A 23,979-nucleotide genomic window follows, 5' to 3' on the forward strand; every position below is an offset into this window, starting at 1 on the left:
TCTGAAATATTGAATTAGAGAAAAATAGCTTTGCTTGTTTCCCCTTGTCCTAAAATTTTGAGAGCTTAGCCCTGAGGTGGGAGCCAATCCCAACCAGGTTCTTAATCTTAAAGCTGATCGATTCACTACTGAGCACAAGAATAAATGTTTATTGTTGCATGTCACTGAGTTTTGCATCATCATTGTGGCAATACCTGCCTAAGACAATTCATTACAGTGGTTCAGAAAATCCAAGTCTTCCTTGTGGCTCTGGAAAGAGGGAGGATAAAAAAGTCAGGCACGCCATTCTTCCTTAAAGCACTCCTTCTGTTCAGGGCAACTCTATTCTCCAAGTAACATTTTTCTTGTAAGATTTGTTAGCCCAAAGTTCCTTTTGTGTATTTACAAAAAGAAAACTGAGGACTCTGGTGGGTTTCCTAAAACAATGTACGTTTGTGTGGTTTTTGTCATTTCAAAGTGTTCAAAGTGCAAACAATCTAAAAGTCTAACAATAAAGGGATTAGTCAATTAATTATTGTAAATTCATACAATAAATTACTGTAATCAAATATTACATTTTTATTACTAATGACATATGTAATGACAAAAAATTCTCATGTTAAGTGAAAACAAATCATCTGATTAGTAATAAATAGTTGTTTCATTCATTCAACAAGTATTTATTAACCACTTGCTATGCATTATGCAATGTGCTAGATGCTAATATTAATTTCATTTAACAGTCTTATTGTAGAGTTCCCGTTGTGGTGCAGCAGAAACGAATCCGACTAGGAACCATGAGGTTTCGGGTTCGATCCCTGGCCTTGCTCAGTGGGTTAAGGATCAGGCGTGGCCGTGAGCTGTGGTGTAGGTCACATGCATGACTCAGATCTGATGTTGCTGTGGCTGTGGTGTAGGCCAGCAGCTATAGCTCTGATTCGACCCCTAGCCTGGGAAGCTCCATATGCCATGGGTGCAGCCCTAAAGCAAACCAAACAAACAAAAACCCCCAGTTTTATTGTGATGTAATTGACATACAATAAAGCGCACATGTTTAAAGAAAAGATGGTCCCTGACTTATGATGGTTTGATATACAATTTTTCAACTTTATGATGGTGCAGAAGCAATATGTATGCAGTAGAAATTGTATTTCAAATTTTGAGTTTTGATTTTTTTCCCCAGCCTAGTGATATATGGTACCATACTATCAGCTCCCAGTCAGCTGCGCCATCCAAAGCATAAATGACTGATAGACTGACAACCATTCTGTTTTGCACTTTCAGTGTAGTATTCAATAAATTACATGAGAGATTCAACACTTTATTATAAAGTAGGTTTTGTGTTCGATGACTTTGTGCAACTGAAGGCTAATGTAAGTGTTCTGGGCACCTTTAAGACAGGTGAGGCTAAGCTATAAGGTTTGGTAGGCGAGGTGTATTAAACGCATTTTCGACCTAGGACATTTTAACGTACAGCGGGTTTATTGGGACGTAACCCCAGCCTGAGTGGAAGATGATCCGTGTACAATATGATGCGTTTTGACATATGCGGAAACATGAAACCATCACCACAGTCAGGATAATGAACAGATTCCTCACCACCAGATGCTTGCTCACGCTGCGTGTTACTTTATGGTCCCTGCCCGCTGCCGCCTTGTCCATAACCCCTCCCCATTCCCAGGCAAACGCTGATCTGTCACTTCCAGTCATTCACATGTCCTATGTGGGTGGAATCGTAAAGTGCATATTCCTTTTGGGCTTTTTCTTTCACTCAACACAATTATTTTGAGATTCATCCATGTTATTATGGGTATCAGTCGTACTATTCTCTTATATGAGTGCATAGTGTCATTCTCTCCTCTTCTTGTGATTGATGGTTTTGATATCATATATATCATATTTGTACGTGGATGATTTCCTTCCTTTGCTATGTACACACACACACACACACACACACACACACACACACACACACACACACACATATATTTTTTTCCCCTTGTCTTTTAGGGCCACACCCACAGCACATGGAGATTCCCAGGCTAGGAGTTAAACTAGAGCTGGAGCTGCCGGCCTACACCACAGCAATAGAAACCCCAGATCCGAGCCACCTCTGCGACCTACACCACAGCTCCTGGCAACGCCGGATCCTTAACCCACTGAGCAAGGCCAGGGATCGAGCCCACATCCTCATGGTTCCGAGTCAGGTTCGTTAACCACTGAGCCACGACGGGAACTCCCTCACTTCTAAGTTCCTCGTTTCTAATCTTATCCTTCTCTTTTCCACCTAGAGAAGTTCCTTTGGCATTTGTTATAAAGCTGGTGTAGTGCTGCTGAATTCTCTTAGCTTTTGCTTGTCTGTAAAGTTGTTGATTTCTCCATCACATCTGAATGAGAGCCTTGCTGGGTAGAGTGAGACTTCTTGACTGCAGGTTTTTCCCTTTCATCACTTTAAATATATGGTGTTACTCCTTTCTGGCCTGCAGAGTTTCTGCCAAAAAATCAGCTGATAACCTTATTGGGGCTCCCTTGTATGTTATTTGTTGCTTTTCCCTAATCTTTCAATTTTTTCTGTCTTTAATTTTGGTCAGTTTGATTAACATATGTCTCAGGGTGTTCCTCCTTGAGTTTATTCTATGTGGGACTTGCCATGCTTCCTGGACTTGAGTGATTCCTTTCCCATGTTAGGGAGGTTTTTGGCTATTATCTTCGAATATTTTCTCTGCCCCCACCTCCTCCTCCTGTCACCCCTAAAATGCAAATGTTGGTGCATTTAATGTTGCCCCGAAGGTCTCTTAGACTGTCCTCTCCTCATTTCTTTCTTTTTTTTTTTAATTTGCTTTTTAGGGCCACATCTGTGGTATATGGAGGTTCCCAGGTTAGGGGTCGAATCAGAGCTATAGCTGCTTTGATTTAGGCTTTGATTTTTGTGCCCCTTGTCCTCAAGGTCAGCAAAACTACTTCTCTAACTCTCTGGGATCAAAAAAATATCCCTCTTACCCTGGTAAGAGGTGGAGCTTCTACCTCTCTGGGTCCTTGTTCTTGCTTTCTTTTCATTTGAGGCCTGATATTTGCTTAGTCTCCTGTCATTTCATTACTAGCAAATTTTAAAAAATATTCTCCCCCAGCATTTTAAATATTCTTCACGGGGTGGTATGTTGGAGTAATCTTGTCACAGTAGTCACTTAAATCAAAATTCTGTTCATCTATATAAAATGCAAGACTGTTTTGTAATGTATGAGAGTAGCCTCTTTGTGTAGAAAGGACTATTCATAGTTACCTGGATTTCAAATTAATATTGACTTTCTAAAATTAAAACATTAAAAACCTTTCTGCCAACCTTAGATTTTAACATGAGTCTTGTGTTCTATTTATAAATTGAGTTATTTTTGTATAAATAATGATTACCCTTATTTTTTCTGAAGTTAATGTTCTGTTAACCCAAGTTGAAAAGACTGAATGCTTCTATTTTGTTTGCCCATGCCTGTGGCATGCAGAAGTCCCCGGGCCAGGGACTGATCCCATGCCACAACAGTGACCCAGGCCCCACTCATCCAGCTGGATGTATTCTTTGGTACTTTTTTACAGTGAGATGTCTTTGGACATTTATTGGGAAACATCCAAAACATTAATGTGGTTGTGTCTGGATCAAAAGTTATTTTAGCTTTTCTTTTCTTTCTTTCCTTTTTTTTTTTTTTTTGTGCCATTTTCTAGGGCCACTCTTGCGGCATATGGAGGTTCCCAGGCTAGGGGTCTAATCGGAGCTGTAGCCACCAGCCTATGCCAGAGCCACAGCAACGCTGGATCCAAGCCGTGTCTGCAACCTACACCACAGCTCATGGCAATGCCGGATCCTTAACCCACTGAGCAAGGTCAGGGATCGAACCCGCAACCTCATGGTTCCTAATCGGATTCGTTAACCACTGAGCCGTGACGAGAACTCCCTCTTTTCTTTCTTTTTTTTTTTAGGGCCGCACCAGTGGCATATGGAAGTTTCCAGGCTAGGGGTCAATTTGGAGCTATAGCTGAGGCCTATGCCACAGCCACAGCCACAGCCACGGCCAGATCTGAGCGGCATTTGTGACCTATACCACAGCTCATGGCAAAGCCAGATCCTTAACCCACTGATTGAGGCCAGGGATTGAACCTGCGTCCTCATGGATACTAGTCAGGTTCATTTCTGCTGAGCCACAATGGGAACTCCGGGAAATTCCTGATTGTGAGGTAGTCACCTGATAATGTAATTGGAGGCATTGGTAAATACCTGATTATTAATTCTGGTTTCTAGGTTAAGCAGGCAATTGATAGTATTTTTCCCCCTTTTTTTGCAGGATAGCGAGAATCACTTGATGATTACTTTGTCAGCATAATGACATCTGTAAACAGAACCAATGAAATAATTAAAAAACTTAAAGCAGACAAACGTCTCCTGGAGAAGATAAATGAAAAGCGTGAATCCAACTGCTTGGTGGAAAGAAGCAATCAAGTCAGCTTATGGAGAGTTGAAAAGAGGCACTTCCACGGCGCCGCCAAGTCCCTTACTCACGTCCAAATCACAGAACCTGTTCCCGAGAGTGGCAGGAGCTCCTGGGTCAAACTGAGTCTCCTTGTTCACAAGGAGAAAAGGCACTTTCCACCAAAAAGTAAGATCTTGTGGTAGGATTCCTACCCAGTTGACAGGAGGAATTTACAAGTAAACAGAGGCGTTATTTCCGGGGTGGAAATAGATTCATACGTATTCTCTGGGACGGTTGAAAGGCAATCTATCTGTAGTTAAGAGCATCAGTAGACTAGGCTAGTTGATGGAAGATCTACAGACCAGAGAGTCTCACTTTCTTGTGCTTACAGGATTCCAGGGTCCACCTCCAGGTGGGTTCATTTATAGGCTCCAATTTGGGTCCTGGAATCTGTATCCTGAGCAGGCTAAGGTGATTCTGATGCTGATGGCCTCAGAACCATATTTTGAGAAAACTCCAGAGGGCTTAATCACCCCTCAAAGACCCCATCTCCAAATACCATCACAGTGGGATTAGGGTTTCAGCATAAGAACTTTGGGCTTGGGGTTTCAGTTCTGCTTTTGCCACTGAGTAGTCTCATGCTTTGTCACTAGTGCCTTTAAAACTTACTTTCTGTATCTTTTTATCTGGCCATGCCCACAGCACATGGAAGTTCCCAGGCCAGAGACTGAACCTGCACTACAGCACTTACCTAAGCCACTTTAGTGACGATGCTGGATCCTTAACCTGCTGTGCCACGAGGGAACTCTGACTTTCTACGTCTTAAAAACAGTACAAAATTATCCTCTCTGCCTCACAGTTATTTTGGAACTATGAAATGTATTATAAGTAATGTAACAAATACTTCTCATTTTTTATTTTTCAGATAATGCCATATTTGGATAAAATGCATCTCCAGAGACATACAGAAATACAATCTCTTTGATCCTTCTTCAATGTCTCTCTAAATTATTTACAAATATTAATCGTAAAAGCCGAACTATTCACTAGATCACCAAGAAAACACTGAGTCATATAAAATATATTACATTTTCATTCCATTTCATCATTTAGACTTAGATGTTTTCAAGAGAAGATCTGAGTCAGTAAAGATACTTTCAGAGACAGATGACCTAAAGGGTTACATTACCGCGATCTTCTCTCTCTTTTAAAATTTTTGGTCATGCCTGTGGCATGCATAAGTTCCAGGGCCAGAGATCAAACCCTTGCCATAGCAGTGCCCGAACCACAGCAGTGACAATGCTGTATCCTTAACCCACTGAGCCACCGGGGAACTCCTACAGGTATCTTTTCTCTTTACTAATTAAAATGTTTAAATAGTTTATATTGTTTCTATAAATCAGTGGAATATGTTGACAAGCTCCATTGATCAAGTTGAAGGCTAAAGTTTCTCAGAGTTAACACTTGCTTCTATTGTTTAATTACATAAACTTACTCTGTTAGAGCTACGATTTTGATAATTTGAATAAGTGTATACTTGAGAAGGCAATAGCAGGTGGCTATAGGGTCTTCTGTTGTCTCTGATTGCCCATCCTGAAACCTGGCATTGCTTGAATCATCTTGTGGCCAAATCCTATTTGGCTACTATCACTTCTGTGTCACCGCTGCTTGTATGGCAGACTAATTTTCAAGTTTTGTCCTGGTTAGTGTTTCTTTTTGTAGTTTGAAGTAATTGCTATTCTGTTCCTATTAAAAGCCTATTCTATATGGCAAGCCAAGTATTGCCTAACCTGGAATCCAGCTATATCTTGGCTTTTGCCTTTCCATCAGTGAAATATTCACCTTTTATTTGGTTGCCCTTTGCCTCCATAGAAAACTCAGATTTATAAGCTGAAGTATTTTAATCTGGAAGGGATGTGGTTCAGGGGAAGTGGCCTACAACCCTTCCTTAGCTAGGACTGCACCAGGACACAGTCTGGGTAAGAGCCATCAGCTCTGAGTGTATGTAAAAAAAGGCAAGTCCCAATGCTAAGTTTTTGCTTCTCAAAAAGGCAAATACCAGGAGTTCCCTGGTGGCCTGGTGGTTAAAGGATCCAGCATTGTCACTGCTGTGGCACAGGTTTGATGCCTGGTCTGGGAACTTCTGCGTGCTGTGAATGTGGCCAAAAAAAGGCAAACACCTAGTGTTAAAAGCTATAGAGGATCAACCTGCCATAGTGTCATGCACGTTGACAGAAGACGCAAAACTGCTGGTTCCAAGGCAAAGCAGAGCACGGCACAAACCTCATATTCTGGTTGATTCCTCTTGCCTCCCCCTCCATCCCACTTCCCTAAAATCCATGGGACATTATGGAGTGGTCCAAACGCCACACACACAGAGTTTCTGCCTCCTGGCCCAAGACCACCGAGTATAAGGCTGAACCTTTGCCTTCTGAAAGACATTCTCTTTACTTCACTGGACAGTAAATAAACACACCCTTTGATCCACGGGGATATTATCTCTGTCTTCCAAGGCCCTTGGCAATACAAATACCCTTACAGAGATAGTCTGGAACAAAAGCTGTCAGTGCTCCTGGCACAAGACTGCAGAAATGTGAGGGACACACGTATGGAGAATGATCTCCCAACACCTAGCAGCTCGAATAGAGGCTACAAATACAGCATCAATCTGTCCTTGGCTCAGTCCAAGCTGAGTCACAGGAGATAAACACATAGTACATGAGTGTCTGGTTATGTATAACACACTTCGCAATTGTTCTAACCTCATTTCTTTTTCTTTTCTTTTTTTTTGCTATTTCTTTGGGCCGCTCCCTCGGCATATGGAGGTTCCCAGGCTAGGGGTCGAATTGGAGCTGTAGCCACCGGCCTACGCCAGAGCCACAGCAACGCGGGATCCGAGCCGGGTCTGCAACCTACACCACAGCTCACGGCAACACCGGATTGTTAACCCACTGAGCAGGGGCAGGGACCGAACCCGCAACCTCATGGTTCCTAGTCGGATTCGTTAACCACTGCGCCACGACGGGAACTCCCTAACCTCATTTCTTTACAATCCCCTTACCTCCTCCCTGACACACTCTGGTTTTATGGGACTACTTGTGGTTTTCTTCCTTATTCTGTCACACACTTCCCCTTATTCTATTCTCCTTGCTAATTTTAAATTAACTTTACCAATATTCCCTCTGCCTTCCATCCATGGTTTCAGTTACATGCCATGGTTTGAAAATATTAAAAGGAACATTCCAGAAATAACTAATTCATAAGTATTAAAATTCATACTGTTTTGAGTAGCGTGATGAAATCTTGCACCGTCCTGCTCTTTTCCGCCAGGGATGTAAATCATTGCTTTGTTCAGCACATCCTGCCCATTAATTTCTCAGTAGCTGACTTGGTCATCAGACCAACTCTTATTTTACTTAATAATGTAACTCTTATTTTACTTAATAATGGCCCCAAAGCACAAGGGCTTCCTTTAAATGAAAAGGTGAAAGTTATCGACTTAATAAGGAAAGGAAAGAAAATCATTTGCTGGGGTTGCTAAGATCTACAGTCAGAATGAATCTTCTGTCTGTGAAATTGTGAAGAAGGAAAAAGAAACTTGTGCTCATTTTGCCACCACACCTAAAACTTCAAGAGTTGTGGCCATGGTGTGTAAGTGCTTAGTCAAGATGGAAAAGGCATTAAATGTGAACAATAAGACATCCGGAGAGAGAGAGGCAGAGGCAGAGACCACACTCACATAACTTTCCTCCGTTTTTCCGCTCTGGCTCTCTCGAGGGTGGTCTGCAGGTGAGCTCCCAGGTCAAGGTCACTAAGGCCGGGCAGGAAGGTGTCCTGTGCCCCTCCCCCCCAGTACTCCAGAAGAGACCCCGCCATGGCTGTTGAAGCTTCCAACATCCATTTCCTGGAGAGGGTTTTGCAGGTGACAGTGGCCAGGGGAAGGGGTTACATCTCTTTCCTGGCACTGCAGATGTGTCCGGGGGAGGGGCAAAGCAGAGCCAGAAGCCAAGCAGCCATCTAAACAAAAATGGCCTGCGGCAATACTAGAGCTGGACAGTGGACCCAGGGAATGAAGAGGTGTGGGTGGACAGGTGTGAGGACAGTCACCTACACAAGCCCAATCCTGCACTTTCCTGTCCTTTCTACAGTGTGGTGGGTGGGTGAAGTGGCTCCACTTAAAGTGCCGGAGGAGGAGCAGAGCCTGGAGGATCTGAGTAAGTTTCTCTTGGAGGTTTAAGTGAAAAGACTCTTTTAAATCATTACCCTCTTGGAGCTCCTACTGTGGCACAGCGGAAATGAATCCGACTAGTATCCATAAGGATGTGGGTTTGATTCCTGGCCTCTCTCCAGTGGGTTAGGAATCTGGCATTGCCATGAGCTGTGGTGTACGTCACAGATGCGGCTTGGATTCCACATTGCTGTGGCTGTGGCATAGGTGCAGCTCCAATTTGACCCCTATCCTGGAAACTTCCATATGTCATGGGTGCAGCCCTAAAAAGCAAAAAAAAAAAAAATTTCCCTCTTATTTTAGGCCCTTCTCCTTCATTCACGAGTCTGCGAGCCTGTTCTAGAGAAAAACCTGAACCACAGATATCACAATAGAGTTAGATTTGCCCAAAATTAGTCCTGGGATTCGACTCTCTTGCGTGGAGGACAGGGTGACAGACTTCCTCCGGTTTCAAGAACCAGTTTCAAAGTGATGTATCAGACAGTGTAAGAGGTGTCGCCTTTCTGAATGTTTTCTTTACCATCAATGAGACAGAACAGACATCACTCCTGTCACCCTGCAGTCACATGGGCCATCCAGTTCCTCAAAACTGAGACTCTCCCACCTTAGGGCCATCACCTCTGCTCCTCCCTCTGCCTGGGAGGCTCTTCCTCCATTCTCAGATCTGGCTGCTTCTCACCCTTCAGCATCTCAACTAGCACATCATCTCAGAGGCTTTTGTTGATTACCACACCTAACACTGACTGAACTCTGTCAGGTAAGTGCCAAGCACACAAAAATAAAAGTCACGGAATATGGTCTATAAGCTCAGTGAAGGCCTTCCTCTTGCCTTGTTACACAAGGTATGGTCCCTGGACCAGCACCATCAGCATCAGTTTTTTTTTTTTAAATACAGAGTCCTAGGTTCATTCCAGATCTGATGAAATAGAATCTTTTAGCAGGATGCTCAGGTGACTAACATACACATTCAAATTTAAGAAGCACTGAAGTTTAAGGCATACCCACAAATACCTTTCTTGAATGAGTCACTCCATTTTTTTTTTTTTTAGTTTAATTTTATTTTTTTTGTCTTTTTGCCATTTCTTGGGCAGCTCCTGTGGCATATGGAGGTTCCCAGGCTAGGGGTCTAACTGGAGCTGTAGCCACCGGCCTACACCACAGCCATAGCTACGCGGGATCCGAGCCACATCTGCAACCTACACCACAGCTCACGGCAACGCCAGATCCTTAACCCACCGAACAAGGGCAGGGATTGAACCCTCAACCTCATGGTTCCTAGTCAGATTTGTTAACCACTGAGCCACGACGGGAACTCCCGAGTCACTCAATTTTTTAACACATAGTTCTCAACTCTGGCTGCACCTTGGAAACAGCTGGTGAGCTTTTAGAAAATTCCTTTCCCGAGGCCCTGATTCCAATAATTCTTTATTAAATGATCTGGGCTGGGCCTTAGGCAATTCAATTTTTAAAATGCTCTCCTGAAAATTCTGATGTGCAGCCAGGAACGAGAACCGCTGTTCTAGTTGGGATTGAGAGAGTCTCTCAGAAATGAAGCGGCAGGATCCTTTTTAGGGCTGGATTCAGGACTAGAAGGAATCCTAGGCCTCAGGCATCATTCTGAAAAGCATAGGCCAGGGGTGAGCAATCTTTTTTTCTATAAAAGGCTAAAGGATGAGCATTTTAATCTTTACAGCCCTGTTGTCTCTGTTACAGCTCAATTCTGTCCTTGTAGAATGAATGCAGACATATGCAAATGAGTGAACATAACTGTGGCCCAATAGAACTTTACACACACAGAAATCTGAATTTTATATAATTTTCATATATTATGAATATTATTAGTCTCTTGATTTTTTTCTACCATTTAAAAATGTGTCTAGCTCATGCAAAGTGGATATATTTTAGTTAATCCAAATACCTGAGCCTCACTCATTTCACCAATGAAAAATCAGTATGTTAATTAGTAAAAGCCCCAGACATTAATTGAATGGGAGGTTGCTAAGTTACTTGTGATAGTTGAGCTTTCTACGAGCAGTCTCTTGTACACTAATTGTCCTAAATGATTATCCTTGGAGTTTACGTTTCATGTATTAGCTAATCTTTCCTAGCATACAGATGAAAATGAACTCACACAAACATATACCATATTGCTTAATCTACAGTATTTTATTTTATTTTATTTTTATTATTTTTTTTTTGTCTTTTGTCTTTCTAGGGCCATACCCCTGGTATATGGAGGTTCCCAGGCTAGGGGTTGAATCGGAGCTGTGGCCGCTGGCCTACACCATGGCCACCGCAATGTCAGATCTGAGCTGGATCCTTAACCCAATGAACAAGGCTGGGGATTAAACCCACATTCTCATGGTTCCTAGTCGGATTCTTTTCCACTGTGCCACGACGGGAACTCCAGATAGAATACTTTTGATTTTATTTCCTAGAGACATTGGGACTTATACTAAAAGAAATATTGAAGGATTTTCTCTAAATTGAAAATAAGCAAGATTCTACAGGAAAGGGAAAAGCGTAACAGGAAAGGCAAATATATAGTAAGGGTTGAAGTTCACTTAAATAAACCAGTACATAGATTAAAAAACAACCAAAAATTATAAAAGTGATTATAACCACAATAAACAGTAAAAGGATACGCATGAAGATGTAAAATAGAACATCAAATCACAAAATGTGGGGCAGGGGAGTATAAAAATGTAGGTCTTCCAGAATGTGTTTGCCCTTGAATGACTATTAGTTTAAAACAAGTAATACTATTATGGTCAACATACTTGAACTCCATTGTAACCACAAATTAAAAATATACAACAGATTCACAAAAAACAAAAAGCAAGGAACCGCATACTACAAATGAAACTCATCAAACCACAAAAGGAAAAACAAAAAGAAGAAATGAACAAAGAAGAATCAATATTACTCTAAATGTCAATGGACTAAATGCTCTCAAAAGAAAAAGTGTCACATTGGATGAAAAAGCAAGAACTTGCAATATGCTGCCTACAAAAGACACACTTGAGGCAAAAGACCCATACCCTGAAAGTGAGGGGACGGAAAGAGACATTTCATGCAAATAGAAACAACTAGAAAGCAGAAGGAGCAACATTCATATCAGACAAAAATAAGCTTTAAAACAAAGGCCATAAATAAAGACAAAGAAAATCATTATATAATGATAGAGAGATTGATACAAGAAGAGGATATTACACTTGTTAACATATATGCACCCAATACAGGAGCATCTAAGTATATAAAGCAAATACTAACAGACATAAAGGGAGAAATGGACACTAATACAATAACAGAGGAGAGTTTAACATCCCACTGGCATCAATGGGCAGATCATCCAGACTGAAAAATCAATATGGCAACAGAGGACTGACATGACACAACAGATCAGTTGGAGTTAACTGATATCTACAGAACACTACATCTGAAAAAAACCTAAGGATACACACTCTTTTCAAGTGCACATGGAATGTACTCTAGGATAGACCAGATAGTAGGTCATATAAAAAAAGGCTCAACAAATTGAAGAGGACATAAATAATTTCAAGTATCTTTTCTGACCACAACAACATGAAGCTAGAAATCAACCACAGAAAGAAAAACAAGGAAAAAAAAAAAAAAAAAGATTGCATAGAGACTATATAACATGCTCCTAAAAAAAAAAAAAAAAAAAAATCAGGGGGTTGGAGTTCCTTTGTGGGACAGTGGGTTAAGGATCAGCATTGTCACTGCAATGCCTTGGGCTGTTGCTGCAGTGTGGGTCAGATCCCTGGCCTGGGAACTTTCATAAGCCATGGGCGTAGCCAAAAAAAAAAAAAAAAAAAAGCAACAACGATGAAATCAAAGAGGAAATAAAAAATACCTTGAGACAAAGGACAATGAAAACACAATCATACATAATACGAGAAAAAGAATATATATTTTTTATGGGATCTCCCTTTTAGAAGGTCACTTATAGGTTTTTTTCCTTGCTGCTTTTAATATTCTTTCTTCAATTTTTGTCATTTTAATTACGTGTCTTGATGTGGCCTGCTTTGGGTTGATCCTGTTTGGGATTCTCTCTGATTCCTAGCCCGGGATATCTGTTTCCTTTCTCAGGTTAGGAATTTTCTAGCTATTATTTCTTCAAACATGATCTTTGCTCCTTTCTCTTTTCTCCTTCTGGGACCCTACCATGTGAATGTTAGTATGCTTGATGTTCTCCCAGAGGTCTCTTAAATTATCCCTATTTATTTTTTTTCTGTTCAGCAATAGTGATTTCCACTGTTTTCCAGCTTGCTGATTCATTCCTCCACATCATTTAATCTGTTGATTCCTTCTAGTACATTTTTCATTTCAATTGTACTATCCTTCATCTGTTTGATTCTTATATTTTCTCTTTGTTTAAAATGTCTAACTTTTCATTCTGTTCATCCAGTCTTCTCTTGAGTACTTTGAACACTGTTACACTCATTACCTTGAACTTTTTTCTGGGCTGTGTGGATCCTTCTTCGTGGCAGGCTGAGTACTGTGGGAGGTCAGGTAGGCATGGCTGGTTCCTGGTCTGATGGGCTGCCATGCCCTGCCTTAATCAGAGGCTGCCAGGCATTGGTTAGCAGGACTAGGTCACAAGGTGCTGGCTGCAGAGTCCTGGGGGTTCCATGGTTACTGCTGGCCCATTGGTAGGTGAAGCCAGGTTCTGGATGGATGGCTGTGGGGCTGGTATGCTGATGAGTGGAGCTAGATCTTGGTGCAGCTGCCTGTGGGGTCCAAGGTATCTCTGAGCATGTGTCAGCCTACTAATGGGTGGGGCTGGATCCCGGGGCTAGTGCCGGCCCACTGGCCGGTGAAGCTCTGCCCCAGAATCTCTGGCTGTAGGGCCCGCGGGTGGGGGATGGACCCCAGAGTTGAAGAGATGGCCTGCTAGTGGACGGGGCTGGGGTAGGGCCTAGTGCCGGTACACGGGTGGGCCGGCCTGGATCCCAGGGTGGCTACTGGCTCAATGGGTCTTAAAACAGCAGATCTGCTGGTGGGTGGGGCTGTGCCTCCCCACCAACTAGTTCTTTGGGCTGAGGTGCCCCAGTACTGGTGCTGAAGGCTGGTGGGCAGGGCCAGGTCCCAGTGCTAATTTTGAGGGAGGATTCCACATTGGCCCTTGCCAGTACCAGTGGCTAGGTGGTGGACGAAGCTCTCCAACATGTGCTGCTGCCAGTGACTATATCCCCAGAGTGAGCTCCGGTTGCCTCCTGCCTCTCTGGGAGGCTCTCCATGATCAGCAGGTGGGTGAGACCCAGGCTCCTTTCTGGTCTGGAGTGTGTGAGATTTTGAGTGCACCCTTAAGAGTGGAGTCTCTATTTCCCACAGCCCTCTGGGCCTCCAGAAAATTAGCCCTCCTGACCTTCAGAGCCAAACATTCTGGGGGCTTGTCTTCTTGGTGTAGGACCTCTGGGCCTTGGGAGCTCGATATGGGGTTCCGACCCCTTCCTCCTTGGGCAGAGCCTCTGCAATTGTAATTTCCTTCCCGTTTGTGAGTCACCCACCAGAGGGAATGGGTCTTGACTATATCATGTCTCTGCCCTTCCTACCTGTCTCATTGTTGCTCCTTTTTTATAGCTTTAGTTGTAGAAGATAATTTCTGCTGATCTTCTGGTCTTTCTCATCAAGAGTTGCTCTGGAAATAGCTATAATTTTGTGTGCCTCTGAGAGGAGGTGAGCGAAGGGTCTACTCTGCCACCTTGGCCACTCCTCTGAGAGAGAACTTTATCCACTTATTTAAAAGATATGTGAGAACACGTGACATTGCAAACCTTGTTTCAGGACATGCAGAAGATGCAAAAACAGGTATTCTCTTGTGGTGCAGAAGGTTAAAGAGCAGCACTGTCACTGCAGCGCTTTGGGTCACTGCTGTGGTGCAGCTTCGACCCCTGGCCCAGGTGCCAAAAAAACAAAAAGATGCAAAAACAAAAAAAGTAGTATGTCTTGAAAAGATCTGCAATCTCTAGAGGTGAAGAACATATACAAAGTAACCCTAGGAGAAAGGAGTACGTTTTCAATGCCATCAGACTGGTTTCACAGGACTTTATTCTTCCTTTATTATAGTACTTCTCACATTGCTTTGAAATTTGTCCACTGATCTATATCCTTTTTTAAACTGTGAACTGGAGGCAAGACCCACATCTTATTCCTCTTTGTAGCCTATGGACCTTGACTAGTGGGAAACCTACTGGAGGTGCTCAGTAACTATTTGTGTAATAAATGAAGGAAACTGATGAATACATGAAGAAAACGTCTACAAAATTTAGAGGGCAAGGATCATGTCCAGCTGCGGTGAGGTATAGAGTGAAGTCATTAAGTTGGATCTCAAAGGATTTAAAGGTGAGTTTGACAAAGAGAATGTGAGCAGGAGGTAGGAAATAAGTAAAAGAAATATAGAGCTGAAAGAGAGCTCAGAAATCTAGTTTTAATATAACCTCTCATTAAATGTAGGCATTTCATCTGTCATGATGCTGACGAATGGTTAAGTACCTCACAAAGCATTTGATTCTGCTTTTTAGATAGTCTAGCTTGATTTAGACAATCTGCTCTAGAATTAGTTTTGATTCCTCTCTATGTGAATTCATTTCACAATACTGAAGATTATGTAAGATCACTTTGCTTTCTAGAAAGTCAGCTTTTTTTTGTCTGACAGGGACCTTTTTCAGTATTTGCTGCTTATATAACTTAACAAAATTAAATACTCAGGTTTTGGTACGGATCACAATACCTTGTAAACTACATAAAAGATTAAAAAAATTTTAAGTATGCATAACATAAAATTTACCATCTCAATAATTTTGGGGGGGGCTGCACCCATGGCATGTGGAAGTTCCTGGGCCAGGGATTGCAGCCAAGCCACAGCAGTGACAACACCAGATCCTTTACCCACTGAGCCACCAGGGAACTCCCTCAATAATTTTTAAGGGTATGAATTCCCATCATGGCTCAGTGGTAATGAATCTGACTGGTATCCATGAAGATGTAGGTTTGATCCCTGGCTTTGCTCAGTGGGTTAAGGATCCGATCCGGCATTGCTGTGAGCTGTGCTGTAGGTTGCAGAGACGGCTTGGATCCTGCATTGCTGTAGCTGTGGTGTAGGCTGGCGGCTGTAGCTCTGATTTGACCCCTAGCCTGGGAACTTCCATATTTCCATATGTCACAGGTACAGTCGTAAAAAGCCAAAAACAAAAACAAAAACCCAATTTTTTTTAAGGATATAGTTTAGTGGCATTAAGTACATTCATGTTGTTGTGCTACTATCACCACCATCCACAGGACTCTTTTCACACTGTGATTTTTAAAACTTAAAAATATTAAATATTACCACATGCAAAAAGGTCAGATACATTTTTAATAACATTTACAGTTTAAACATGCGCCAAAATTAAGACTGGAACTTAAAACCCACTGTAGGGCTTGGTATTTCATGGTGATTGTACAAATCACTGGCTTCATAAATCAAAATATAAGATCAATATAAAAACCTTGTACACTTTTCTCTTACAAGAAATAGTTCAAAGTACTAAAAGTTCAATTTTGCAAACCCCAAAAAGAGAAGATTTCTGATGAGGGTAAGAAACTAATCGCTCTCCTTTCACTGGGTAAATCCTGTGAGAAGTCAAACAGGTGGTAAAGGAGCAAACTTTAGCCTGCTCTATGTCATCATACTAGCATTTATTTCTTACCTGTGGGAGCCACCCGTGCCAGAAGAAATGGTTTCAGTTCATACAATGGTTCTATCGAACAGGGCCAAGTCGGCAGCAGCAGTGTTTCCCAGTCTCCTGCCAGGACTCCAGTCATTGAAAGAAGTGCAAAGCAGATTTAGAACCCAGGTTTCAGGATCTAAGCCCAGTTTTACTTCTAAGAGAAATATTTCTCTAAAATTATAATCTTCTATGCCTTGATACAATGGCTTCTTCAGTTCAGACTCTTCATCAGCATATTTCTTTTTCTTGAACACTGCCCTCTGCAGTTGATTTTGTTTTGAAGCTATTTCTGGAGCAGGTGCCGAAGCTTGGGAAACAGCTTCAATGCATTCTGAGTTGTCACTTCTATAACTTCCTCCACTGAGATTCCTTTTACCTGGGCAATATATTCTGCTGCAATGGAAATGTTGTGGGGTTCATTCCGTACCTGAAACAGACAAAGCAGACACTAAACCAAATGTAATACTCTGAGGAAGCAGTCCTTGGAAACTGTAGATACAGTTCTGATTGGACCCCTAGCCTGGGAACCTCCATATGTTGTGGGTGAAGCCCTACAAAGACAAAAAGACAAAAGAAAAAAAAAAAGAGAGAGAGAGAGAATTTGCATTTATTTATTACTTGCTGTAGACAAGGTTTTGCTCTAAGCTTTTCATGGAATTTCTCATTTAATCCTCAAAATGATTGTATGAGATAGGTGCTGTTATTATTAGCATTGCTTTATTATCAATAAGAAGGGATTCTAATAAGTAGCCCCGTTGAGGTTTTGACCTGAGCAGTCTGACATCAGAGTTGATGCTTTTAAGCACTCTATTATACTGGTAACTTTTCAGTGGTAGATGGTCTGCTTTCCTGTTTATGATTTTCTACATTTTCTAATTTCCTAGAACAAATACATTTTACCTAACAGAAAGCATATGCAGTTTAAAAACTCATGTATTCAATAAATATTTTTGAGTACCTATTATGTGCAAGGTACTACACTAGAAACTTAAAATTTTTATCAAATCATCTAAATACAAATATAAAACTGACTTATAACAGCATTTGAAATTCATTGCTCTTTAGGGAGAAAATTCTAGGTCCTTTCCTCCTATTGCACACTAATGAGGAATGCAGTTCTGTACCATTCTGTTCCATACTCAAGCAACAAAAAAAACACAACTGTGGTTATGATCTATTTTCTCATTTATCTGTCTTCTATATAAAAGCTGATTGATGAAAATAAGTCACTAATTGGATGTTAATTAGCAAAGTTCACACTGTAATCACAAATAATTATAGTTTATTACCAACTACATCATTACTGCTCCCAGACCTCTGACTTTTGGGTGCCATCCTCTCAATCTAGGAGGCACGGCAACACAGAAGAGATGAGCCATCGAGGGCACTGAGTAAGCACACTGGGAGGGGACTGCAATAGGCACGGTCTAAAGAAAAGGAAGCAGAAGCTGCGGCTTCCATTCAGAAAGTTGTAATTTATAATAGCGGCAATATTTAAAATGACTATCTGTATTCTTTATCTACAATAACAAAACGTATAGCAAAAATCAAATAACTAAATCTATGACTATATCATATTGGTATAGTACTTGTACAAAATAAACTGAGCCCCATTTTAACATGCTAATTAAAAGAAGAAAAATTAACATCTATTGAGTATCTACTATATACTAGACACTGCCAGGTACTTTCATATACGTTATTTCATTTAATCTTCACTGTAATACTTCCAACTATCTTATTATTATTTTGCCTGCATTTTATAAATAAACAGTTTCAGAGAGATTAAGTAATTTACCCAAAGTCATACAGCTAGTGGATAGAAGAGGCGGAATTTGAATCCAGGTCTTCCTGACTCTAGACACTGAGTTTTTTTACTACACTGGTCTGGCTCTCATTTTTACATAAATTAGGACACAACCCATATCAAATAATATTCTTTGTAGCATAACAGCTATATTTAGAAAAGACATGAAATTAAGTTAATATAATCTCTCAACCTAGCATTAAAATAGGATTACATTGGGAGTTCCTGCTATGGCACAGTGGGTTAAGAATCTGACTCCAGAGGCTGGGGTAGCTACGGAGATGCAGGTTTGATCCCTGGCTCAACACAGTGGGTTAAAGGATCTGGTTTTGCCACAGCTGTGGTGTAGGTTGTACTGCAGCTTGGACTCAATCCCTAGCCCAGGAACTTCCATATGCTGCAGGTGCAGACATAAAAAATACATATGTATAGGATTACACTGTATTTAGACTATAATGAGAAACACAGTTTAAGCCAAAAATAGTTCAAATAAAAGACACAATCTAAATAATGTAGAAATTTAAAAATAATTTACCTGTTTTTCTGGTCCAAGTGCAGGTGAATCTGTTTCTAAGCAAATTGAAGTTAAAGGCAACTGTTTCACAAGTTTCTGCTTCTTAGAAAAAAAGAGAAAGGTATGAGTTTGAAAACATGAAAAATAAAGATTTTAAAAAGGTGCATTAGGATTTTCCTTGTGGCACAGCAGATTAAGGGTCTGGTGTTGTCACTGAAGTGGCATGGGCCGCTGCTGTAGCGTGGGTTCAATTCCTAGCCTGGGAACTTCCACATGCCATGGGTTCAGGAAAAAAAAAAAAAAAAAAAAAAAAAGAAATAAAAAGGAGCATTAAACCCACATGCCAATGCATTCTCCTTTGCAAGAACCTACAATTTATGTTTTAATCTTCAATTAATAAATGTTCACTATGTTCTCATCATTCCACTATTAACAGACTTAAACAGAAACACTCTGCCAAAAATTATCCAAAGCCTCCAGAAGCCCAAAAAGTAGTATTGCAAAATATGAGGAATATCCAGCAAGAAAGCTGAATATCTGATCACAGAAGGAAAGGACTTCTGTTTCTCCACCAATACCACATTAGTGTTTCTTTCTACTGTTCATTTTAGGTCATTCAAGGTTTTATGTTTATAAATCTGAAGTGCATATGCACATTTACAATTTTAGATTGGGTGGTAGACGGTTTTATTTTCCTGTTTATGATTTTCTGTCTGGATTACAGGGACTACAATGAACTCAACGAATGTTATACTGAAAATATAACTCTCTTGTTGCTACCATAGTTTTATTTTTATTATTTATTTATTTACCTATTTATCTTGCTTCTTAGGACTGCACTCATGGCACATGGAAGTTCCCAGGCTAGGGGTGAAATCAGAGCCACAGCAACTCAGGATCCAAGCCATGTCTGCAATTTACACCACAGCTCAAGGCAACGCTGGATCCTTAACCCACTGAGCGAGGCCAGGGATAGAACCTGCATCCTCATGGATACTAGTAAGATTTGTTACCCACTGAGCCACAATGGGAACTCCAGGTATCTTAATTTTATCTGAATCAATGTTAACAATGACTGTCTCTGAGTGGTAGGATTCGAGTTGCCTTGAAATTTGGTCTTTTCTGAAGTGTTTCAATTTTCTATAATGTACAAATATTATCTTTAAAATTAGAAAAAAATTAGCATTTTAGTTTTGGAAAAGAAATAATAACACAGCTAAAGATTACCACTATATAGGAAATTTCTCCACAAATGATAAAAGTTGGAAAAATAAAAATAATCTTGGATTATCAATTAACTTGACCTAATTGATATTTCTAGGACACTTCACCCAACAATAGCAGAATACACACTCTTTCAAGTATGCATGCTCTTTTCACCACGAAAGACCATATTCTGGACCATTAAATCTCAACTAATTTAGAAGAATTAAAATCATACAATATACAATTTTAGACTTAAATAGAATTAAAGCAGAAATGAGGAGCAAAAAGATAGGAAAGTTTATATAAATAATATTTAGAAATTAAACAACATATTTAAAAATAATTGATATGGTCAAAGAGGAAGTCACAAGGTAAATCATACAATATTTTGAACTGAAAATGAAAATACAGCATATATCAAAATTTGTAAATTACAAGTATAAGAAGTAGTTAGTGCTGGAGTTCCTGTCGTGGCTCAGTGGTTAACGAATCCAACTAGTAACCATGAGGTTGCGGGTTTGATCCCTGGCCTCATTCAGTGCGTTAAGGATCCAGTGTTGCCGTGACCTGTGGTGTAGGTTGCAGATGCGGCTTGGATCCCGCATTGCTGTGTCTCTGGCATAGGCTGGCGGCTACAGCTCTGATTAGACCCCTAGCCTGGGAACCTCCTTATGCCTCGGGTGCGGCCCTAGAAAAGACAAAAAGACAAAAAAATTAAAAAATAAAAATCAATGTCACAGAAATAAAATATGAAAAAACAAGTGTCTTCAAAATGGTGAAATAAGGTCAATACCCTAAATTAGTTTTTGTTGCATTGTTCATTGATATAATTTATACAGCATAATAGTCACCCCTTAAAAGTATACATACAATTCGGCTGTGTTTACTATATTCACAAGGTTGTACAACCATCACCACTGGTTAATTCCAGAGCATTAAACTCTGTTTAATTCCAGAGCATTTTCAGAGAAAAATCTATTTAAATTTTTTGCTTTTTTTTTTTTTTTTTTGGCCATGCATGTGGCATGAGGAAGTTCCTAGGCCAGGGATAGAACCCTTACTATAGCAGTGATCTGAACTGTGGCAGTGATGACACTGGATCCTTAATCAGCTGACCCACCAGGGCTCCACCCTGGCATATGGAAGATCCCAGGCTAGGGAATTGAATCGGAGTCATAGCTGCCGGCCTATACCAAAGCCACAGCAACACAGGATCCAGGCCGCATATTCGACCTATACCTCACTCATGGCAACTGCCAGATCCCTGAAACATTGAGTCAGGCCAGGGATTGAACCCGAATCCTCATGGATACTAGTCAGATTCGTTTCCACTGAGCAACAACAGGAACTCCTCTTTTCACTTTCTTGATAGTTATTTTTGAAGCATAAAAGTTCAAAAATTTTTTTTCAAATTTTTTTTTTATTGTGGAAGTTTAAAATTTTTATGATAACCAATTTACGTATTTTTTTCTTTGGTTGCTTGTGCTTTTAGTGTTATATCTAATAAACCACTGCCTAATCCAAGGTCACAAAGATTTTGATCAAAATGCAAAGAATTTTAGCTTTTTCCTTGAGGTCTTTGATCCATTTTAATCCAAGTATCATTTGCTTTTCATATAAATATGAGGTAGGGACCTAGGATTCATATTTGTAGTAAAACCAGAATAGTATCACAAGTATGAAATAAAAGTTCGTATTTTAAAGAGTATTTCACAAAGTATAAAATGAAGTTTAATGAAAGAATTTACCTGTCCACTTCTTATGATAGAAGGAGGAATTGAGAAGAAGTACCCAGCTCTTACACCTTCCATGGCTACAGACGGCCGACCATCAAACGCATGCAGCAGCACTTTGTCGGCACCTCGCAAAAATTAAAGATAAACCAGAGTTGCAGTTTATTTCCTTAGTGGTTTCCCACCAATCACACTGAGTAACAGATTTTAAGTAAATGCTGAGCCCTATGACATAAAGATAAGTAACAGATTTTAGGTAAATGCTGGGCCCTATGACTTTGAAAGGGTAGATAAATGTAGTGTTCAAACAATAGATTAAAAATATAGTAAATTTTTAATCTTCAAGATAAATAAAATTGAAATACAAATTTTTAAACCATTACTTAAGCATCCTATACCATCAAACCTTTTATAAAAGTTTGTGAGCTGTCAATTTATTGTTCACAGTGGGTTTTTAAGCAAATTGTCCTTAACAAGAATGCTAGTGGAAGAAGAAATGGGGAGCTAAATGACTCACAAGTTCAACAGGCAGAGTTGGCTTCACAAAACCACTTCCAGTTTTTATAGGATGGCTACTCAGCCTGCATAAAAAATCATGCTCTCAGTGATTCCAGAAGGATTCAGTATTCATCACTGAGAAAGACAGTGCTTTCTAGTTGCAGGAAATTATTTACTTCACTATCTGATGCTGTTTTTTCAAATGGTAGCTGTGACATTTGGTAGGTTACAACTATAAATCAGTTATAAAATATTTAGTGGGTCATGACTGGCCAGTGCGTGCTTATACATTTGTGTGTGCATACACTCATGCACACACACTTATATTTCTTTATATACAAACATATAGATGGACTGCTTCTTAAACTTTTGTCAGTTTTCTGTATGTGTATACAACGAGTCTCAAAATAAAGTCTTAGTACCAAAAACAGTTTATACGTGTATATATTGAGTTTCAAAATAAAGTATACTTGTTACTGTGGATGGCGTTTGTAAAAGTTTGAGAAGTAATCCTGTAAGAAGTATTTTTTCTTTAGGAGCAACTGGTGAAGATGACAGAGCATCATATGTATGATGGTCACAAAATGCATAATGCCATTTTCTGAAGCAGCAGCCATAAAACGTGTAAAACAGTAACCCAAGGTGATCACCTTTCGTCGCTCTGCTTTTTCCTCTCTCTCAGTTATCAGCTGGTTAAGCTGATTAAAATATTGGAGCTGCTAATTTTTTTTTTTTTTTGGTCTTTTTGCCATTTCTTGGGCCGCTCCCGCGGCATATGGAGTTTCCCAGGCTAGGGGTCGAATTGGAGCTGTAGCCACTGGCCTACACCAGAGCCACAGCAATGCGGGATCCGAGCCGTGTCTGCAACCTACACCACAGCTCATGGCAACACCGGATCCTTACCCCAGTGAGCAAGGCCAGGGATCGAACCGAAACCTCATGGTTCCTAGTTGGATTCGTTAACCACTGTGCCACGACGGGAACTCTGAGCTGCTAATTTTTAAGTTAAGACATATAAATTACTTGACCCAATCTTTCATTTGCTTTTTCATGGCTGGATAAATATCATCTCACTGAAAACCTTGTAAACAGGAGCCGGAATTATAAAACCATGTTAGTTTATTTCCATCTCTACCCGAGACTTATTCCCTTCCCTTTAAGAAATCAAATAAAACACGGCTTGTTCTCTGAGAATATGGACTGAAATCGTCAAATTTAAACATTAGGCACATTGTTCTCAGGAACCCAAATACCTTGCTCCCGTAAGAGGCTGATGGTGGGTCTTCCAGCTGAGCGTGAGTGAATGTTTCTGTTTAACAACAAAAAAGTTCCTTTTAAGCATTTAGTATGAAAGCATTACTTCTGTTCTATTAAACTAATTCAGAGAAAAAGAAAAGTAAAGCTTCATTTCAGAAGCACCACTATTTAATTTTCTCCATCACTATTAATATAGAAAGATGATTAACCTACAAAGGCAAATTGAGTCTTCTGGCCAATTGGACCTGTCTGATTAGGACTTGTCTTTGCTCTTCCTTCTGTTCATCAGTGCCAGCAATTCTGGGGGAGAAATCTAGTCCAACCTATAACAGAAAAATAAAACAGATTACATGTTTATGGTTTAATGAACCCCAGAAGACATACTATGGAGTAGTACTGTCCAAGAGAAATATAATGGGAGCCATACACACAACTTTACAGTATCCAGCAGTCACATTAAAAACACTATCAAGAAATAGGTGAAACTTGGAGTTCTCGTCATGGCTCAGTGGTTTACGAACCAGATTAGCATCCACAAGGACATGGGTTTGATCCCTGGCCTTG

General features: G+C 40.4%; 2 protein-coding genes across 18 annotated transcripts in view; one reads left to right on the forward strand and one right to left on the reverse strand.

The window, feature by feature from the left end:
• The window catches only part of TATDN3 (TatD DNase domain containing 3), a 42,787-nt gene that overhangs the window by 11,993 nt on the left and 6,815 nt on the right, over positions 1–23,979 (reverse strand). For 3 of the 17 annotated variants that reach the window (XM_013979960.2, XM_021063851.1, XM_005667850.3), the window contains 5 exons: positions 23,629–23,738; positions 23,412–23,467; positions 21,676–21,788; positions 18,743–18,820; positions 16,025–16,827 (listed from right to left, as the gene is read on the reverse strand). In XM_013979960.2, the coding sequence (XP_013835414.1) occupies positions 16,684–16,827; positions 18,743–18,820; positions 21,676–21,788; positions 23,412–23,467; positions 23,629–23,738 (501 nt within the window). In that variant the 3' untranslated portion in view covers positions 16,025–16,683. Of the gene's footprint in view, positions 1–4,243; positions 4,356–12,528; positions 14,687–16,024; positions 16,828–18,742; positions 18,824–21,675; positions 21,789–23,411; positions 23,471–23,628; positions 23,739–23,979 lie in introns of those variants that run through there. The other 14 variants (XM_013979958.2, XM_003130404.5, XM_003130403.5 and 11 more) reach the window with 7 other exon arrangements.
• NSL1 (NSL1, MIS12 kinetochore complex component) overlaps positions 8,311–23,979 on the forward strand; it is a 69,035-nt gene continuing 53,366 nt past the window's right edge. The window contains exon 1 of the mRNA XM_021063971.1: positions 8,311–8,358. Within this exon, the coding sequence (XP_020919630.1) occupies positions 8,311–8,358 (48 nt within the window). The remainder of the gene's footprint in view (positions 8,359–23,979) is intronic.

This window comes from Sus scrofa, chromosome 9, assembly GCF_000003025.6.
Source record: "Sus scrofa isolate TJ Tabasco breed Duroc chromosome 9, Sscrofa11.1, whole genome shotgun sequence".
In the NCBI taxonomy this organism is placed as follows: domain Eukaryota; kingdom Metazoa; phylum Chordata; class Mammalia; order Artiodactyla; family Suidae; genus Sus; species Sus scrofa.